This window comes from Peromyscus leucopus, chromosome 22 (assembly GCF_004664715.2).
Source record: "Peromyscus leucopus breed LL Stock chromosome 22, UCI_PerLeu_2.1, whole genome shotgun sequence".
Classification (NCBI taxonomy): Eukaryota; Metazoa; Chordata; class Mammalia; order Rodentia; family Cricetidae; genus Peromyscus; species Peromyscus leucopus.
In genome coordinates this window covers 10924712-10930711 of record NC_051081.1, presented here as the reverse complement: position 1 = coordinate 10930711, position 6000 = coordinate 10924712, and the positions used below count along the sequence as shown (strand labels likewise).

Here is a 6000-nt window from a genome sequence, read left to right as displayed (position 1 = left end):
ATAGGTAGGGGCTGGAGAATCTTCCAGGCCAACCGGGGCCACATAGTGAGGCCCTGCCTCAAAAAAGAAGAAGAGAAATTAGTTAATAAAACAGAGGGGTAAGCTGGAGTGAGTAGGTCAGTATGCGCACTCTTATTAGAAGTGAGTAAGGGCGATACTCTGACTTCACACACAGCAGTACTCAAGGGCGCCGGGAGGCGTGGCCTGATAGCTAAGGGAGCAGATAGTCAGGGGGCGTGGTCTGGTATCCAGGGGGCGTGACCCGAGGCGAGGAGGAAGCGGGAACCGGTCGCTGCACACGCAGGCGTTACTGGTCGTGCGGGGTCACGTGAGCGCGCAGGCGCAGCTCGGCACAGCTCGCTCCCTCACACAAAGCCCAGACGCGGAGAAAATGGCGGCAGGGGTCGAAGCGGCGGCTGAAGTAGCAGCGACAGAGCCCAAAATGGAGGAAGAGAGCGGCGCGCCCTGCGTGCCGAGCGGCAACGGAGCTCCAGGCCCGAAGGGGTGAGTATTCTAACAGCAATTTGCCTTTCTCAACTCGGGCCGGGCTTCTTTGCAGCTCCGTTAGGTGTGTTGGCCGCTTTCTCTTCCCCTAAGGCGGCGCGGCGTCTGCGCAGGCCTTTCCCTGCCGAGAGTCGGGGGCAGCGGAGGCTGTGATGACGACGAAGCTTGGAGAGCCGCACCGGTCGCCCCCTTCCGACGGCGCTTGCCTCGGCTGCCTCAGCCTCCCGGCGGCCCGGGCGCGTCGTCGAGGCCTGTGGCCTGCCTGGTCTTTTACTCTGGGAGCAGTGATGGCGTGCAGGCTGGCGGGAGCCCGAGTCTCGCTGCACCCCTCAGAGGGGTCTCGAGGGTTGAGCTACTAAGGCTGTGTGGTTTCAACCCCTCAACATTACAACCCATGGTAGTGGGGGTGTTCTTGTCTCAGTTTCTCAGATCCGCCAAGTTAGGGGTGGCAGGGGTACGCGCGCGGGTTATCACGTGTACGGTCAGCAAACGGCGGCGGGACAGGGAAGGTGTCGCACCTGCCTGGTTGCAGGGTTCTGAGACCCTCGGTGTCCGTTCATCTCTCCTGCAGGAAGTACTTCCATCAGAAGTACTGAGTCCCCGGACCCAGGCTCCCGGGCTGGAATCCTTCCGCTTCTTCCTCAAGCGCAGAGTTGGTAACAGGAGGGAGAAGTGATCCCAGCTTGCTCAGTGTTCATCTTAGCGACAGACATAAAGTGTGCGCGGGTGAAGGCACCTCTTTGGGGTTTCAAGGTTTCAGAAATTAGGATAGCCAGACTTCATCATTTCCTTTTCGGAATCCTAATTGGGGTCTGTCCCGAGTCCTTGGTTTGTTTTTGTCAGTTCGGCCTGATGAGTGCCAGCTTTTGGGGAGGAAGTTGAAGCTGAAAGGATCCAAAGTGCAAAGTGTGGCCAGGCTATATAGAGTGAGTTCAATCAATGGGAAATTGGGTGAGACCGTGTCTCAACTAAAAAAGAGGGATGGGAACGTAGTAAAGTAATAGAGCAGTGGCCTGACACTCTAAAGTAACTAGATTCCATCCCTAGTAACACACTACATGGCAGACCTTCCCGAGCCAAAGAAAAAGTTGTCTTCAAGAAGGAAAACGTTTCATTATGCTCCCGTGAAACTTTATTCACACTGATTTACCATTACTTGAGAAAGGTGTGGAGAAACATTTTGGTTCTAAGACCACCAGCTTATATCTCTGAATTTTCTGTCTGCCATCAGATTTGTAAGGCAGGAAGCTTTAGGATTCTGGGGACTAAAAGTATTTAAACACTTGTTGATAAAGCATTTACTAAGTAATGGCTACTGTGTTATGGATCTATGTAGAATCTGTGTTCTATGTAGATCTGTGTTCTAGATCTATGTAGAAGTAATTGGTTAACTGGTTCATATCTGTGATTTCAGTATTTGGGAGTTCCCCAGTTTCAGCTACATAACAAGTTCAAGATTTGCCCACAATATATGAGTGCCCGTCTAAAAACAAACCAAAAATGTGTGAACTTGTGATATTATAGCCCATTAGGAGTATTTGTTCAGGATGTACAAGGCCCTGGGTTCCACCCCACAACACTGAAATAAATAAAAGAGAGAGGGGCTTCCCTTTAGTTATTCCCAACACTTTATTATGGAACGTCTCAGCCTTTTGAATGTGTTATTGTTACTTCCCTGTCCACCCCCTTTGGAACCCAGAGTCTTGCACTCTTTCCTATGAGCTACACCTCCAGTCAGTCCTATGTTCACTTTTTTCAGCCTTTGTTTTAGAGATGTCTTGTAGGATCCAATTTCCTTTCTCCTTCTCCAACCTTTGCTGTTACCCCAGTTTTTGAGATAGATGCCTGGCTAGCCTGTAGAGTCTACAGTGTAGACCTTGGTGGCCTTGAATTTGTAATGATGCCCCTGCTTCTGCCACCCAGTTGTTGCTGGAATCAAAAGCATGCACTATCACTTCTGGCTTTTGTAGGATTTCTGAGGGCCTTATCTGAAGGGCTTTAAGAAAAGTTATAGGGTGAAGTGCTGTCAGAACCTTTCTAGGTGAAAGGTTGAATTTGTTATAGAACTCAGTACAGTGGTAGTTTGCAAATTTTCTACTGTCCATTTTAAATAGATATCTTGTGACTGAGTCATTTGACAAACTATGTGCATAGAAAGTTTCAGAGATGAAATAGTGTTGGAAAGAACCTGAGTGGTCTGAGACTGGCTTAATGGAGGATACTTGAGAAAGGGGCAGCACTTAAACAGTTTTGTAGTATGGGTGGGGAACAGTTGTTTTTGTTTGTTTGTTTTGTGTGTGTATATGTGTGTATGTTACAAAATCCTTGAAGTAAAACTTCTAAAAGAATGGAAGAGTGCTTCCTCCCTACTTTTTGACTAGTTATCAAACTGGGGTCTTCATGCTTATAAGCATTGCCTACTGAATCTTCTCACCAACTGGTTTTTATTTTTTGTATTAAAAATATTATGTGAGCCAGGCAGTGGTGGCACACTCCTTTAATCCCAGTACTCGGGAGGTAGAGGCAAGTAGATCTCTGAGTTTGAAGCCAGCATGGTTTACAAAGTGAATTCCAGGACAGCCCACAGAGAAACTCAAAAAAACAAGAAAAGAAAAGAAAAAGGAAAAATATGTGAACGAATGTTTTACCTGCATGTTTGTTTATGCATTACGTGCATGCAGTGCCCATGAAAGCCAGAAGAGGGCATCAGATCTCCTGGAACTAGAGTTTTTAGCAGTGGGTGCTGGGACTTGAACCCCGGTCTTCTGGAAGAACAGTTAGTATTTTTAACCACGGAGCCATCCATCTTTCCAGTCCACTTATTTAGTTTTTGATGGTAGAGACCATTTTATTTTATTTTTTAAGTGTTACATATATGCACGCAGGTGAGTGCCAGTGTTTGGAACCAGGAAGAGGGTGTCAGATCACCTGGAGCTAGAGTTAAAGGAAGTTGGGCGCTATGGGTGCTTTTAACCACTGACCTATTGTTTTTTGAGACAGCATTTCACCCTGTAGGTCAGGCTGGCCTTGAATCCTGCTGCTTCCTTCCCCTGAATGCTGTGATGATAGATGTGTACCATCATGCCCTGCTCTGTTTGCTGTACTTTAAAAGGTGATTGTATATTTGGTGAAAAGGATTTTGAGGCACATTAGATTGTTAGCTCAAGATTAGAATAGGAGGCTCTGTATTATTTGAGTGTGTGCTGTCAGATCACAGCTTTGCTGTTACTTTACCCTTTGAATTTTTTTCCCCCATGACTGGAGAAACAGATGCCAGCCTGCAAAGCTTACTTTTACCTTTCCCCCCACCCCTCCTTGAGGGTTTCCCAAATGAGCTCTCATATTACTCTGTTTTGCAGTATTAGAGTTAAAGCTGAATTGTCTCTTTGGTAGTTTATAGTAGGATCAATGCTTAGACTTTTTTCTCTGATGGACACTGGTTGAAATGTTTTAAAACCTCCCAAGTGGGTGCAGTGCTAAAAGGCTAGGAGCAAATAGGTCTCCCTTTTCACACCTCTCAAAATTATTATTGGTGTGCTGTGTGCTAACTCTTTTTAAGTACTTGTAACTTTGTAGTAGCCTCCACTTATAAGGAGTATTATTCAGACTTTGATGTATGGCCCTAGCTCTTAGATACCTGTTGTACTTGTCCTTACATATTTTGTACTTAACATATACCAACTTGTTTTTGGTCTTAGTCTTTTTTTGTAGAAATAGACAGTTTACTTATTTGTTTTTGTTGTTGAGACAAGTTCTCACTGTAGGTCATTTTGACTTTAAACTCAGAAATCCACCTTCATCTGCCTCCCCAGATCTGGAATTAAAAGTATTCTCTACCATGCTGGGCAGAGACTGTTTATTATTAAAGAGAAACATTGCTGAGAATAGAACTGGACTAGTGAGCTGGGAAAAAGCATATTCTCAAAAGCCCCAAACTGCTTTTGGTTATGCTGTCTTTGTTTTGTCCTAGAATAGCTTTGTAGACCAGGCTGGCTTTGAACTCACAGAGATCCACCTGCCTTTGCCTCCCAAGCAGCTCCGGATTAAAGGCGTGGGCCACCACCACTTGTGGTGTTTTTAACTTGTGGTGCTTTTTAACAAAACAAACACTGGGCTTGTTTTTTTTTTTTTTTTTTTTTTTTTTTTTTTAAGGCAAGATCTTATATATCTCTGCTTGGCCTCTTAACTTACCATACTCTTCTGCCCCTGCTTCCTGGGTGCTGAGCATACAGGTGCATACTACCACACATCCTTGTTGTTGATCCCCCCACAGCAAGCCTAGATACAGGCTATGTTGGTTTGCTAGTAAAAAGTCACACTAGAAACGGACTGAGTTATGTGGTTCGTTAAGTGGAGAATCTGTAGCTAGAATAATGTTCCATTAAATGGTCAGAATTTAAAAGATGTCTCTGAAGATTGATTTATGAAAGAGGTTGTTTTCAGGAGGGAAGATGGATTTTTGTCTCTGAAGACACAATCAGAATTTCAAGGTATTGAGATTTTTCTCCCAAACTATATCCTTCTCTTGATTGAGAAATTCCAAAAATAGTATAAGTGGTAATTATGCATAGGAATGTCATGAAGACAATAAGAGATGCTAGGGAGACAAAAGGCACATTAGATTGTTAGCTCGAGATTAGAATAGGAGGCTCTGTTATTTGAGTGTGTGCTGTCATAGCTTTGTTGTTACTTTGCCCTTTGATTTTTTTTTCAAGTGGGTTTTGTTGGTTTGTTTTCTTTGTTGGTACTCATTATATAAACCAGGCTGGCCTGAAACTCAGAAGTCCACCTCAGTCTGGGATTAAAAGTATGTACCACCATGCTGGGCTTGAGACTGTTTTAGTGTACTAAATAGAATAGTCCTTCATGGTTTATATAAATTAAGGCACTTGATCTTTATATAAACTGTCACCTTTGTATATAGTATAATTTTAGTGTGGCAGAGCAATGATAAATCCCAAAGTTGTATAAAACAGGTGTTGATTTAATGTCTTGCAGATACCTAATATATTTTAGGTCTTAGCATATTATGATATAAAACAATTTGTTAGACTATTAGAAAAGATTATTTTATTGGGCTTGTTTGGAACTTTGAGTAACTGGGTGCCAGAATCTAGTTTTTCTTGGCAATTTGGGATTGAGAGCCAGTTAGGTAAAGTACATAGATTAGCTGCCTGTGTTGTCTGCAGGTTCTTTGAAAGATTACAGATTTGTTAGTTTATGTTAACGTTACAACTCAAACACACTGACATATGCTGGAAAGTTTAACAAACACGAGAAGAAAGTGTAAAGTTTAACCCAAGTATACACCAGTAGTCCCAGCACTCAGTAGGTAGAGAGCCAAGAGCTATATAACATCTTCATCTTCTCATTCTTTCTCCTTGTCCTAGGGACTGAATCCAGGGTCTTGTGCTTGCCAGATAAGTGCTCTGTTCTCTAGTTAAATCATTAACCCCCGCTTTGTAACACTTTTAACAGTTCTTCCTTGTTGGCACC

General features: G+C 43.9%; 1 protein-coding gene across 2 annotated transcripts in view; it reads left to right on the top strand.

Moving 5' to 3' along the window:
* The first annotated feature begins 317 nt into the window (after window positions 1–317).
* Window positions 318–6000, top strand: part of Hnrnpm (heterogeneous nuclear ribonucleoprotein M) — a 46777-nt gene continuing 41094 nt past the window's right edge. For both annotated transcript variants that reach the window (XM_028859916.2, XM_037197957.1), the window contains exon 1: window positions 318–504. In XM_028859916.2, coding sequence (XP_028715749.2) covers window positions 392–504 — 113 coding nt within the window. In that variant the 5' untranslated portion in view covers window positions 318–391. The remainder of the gene's footprint in view (window positions 505–6000) is intronic.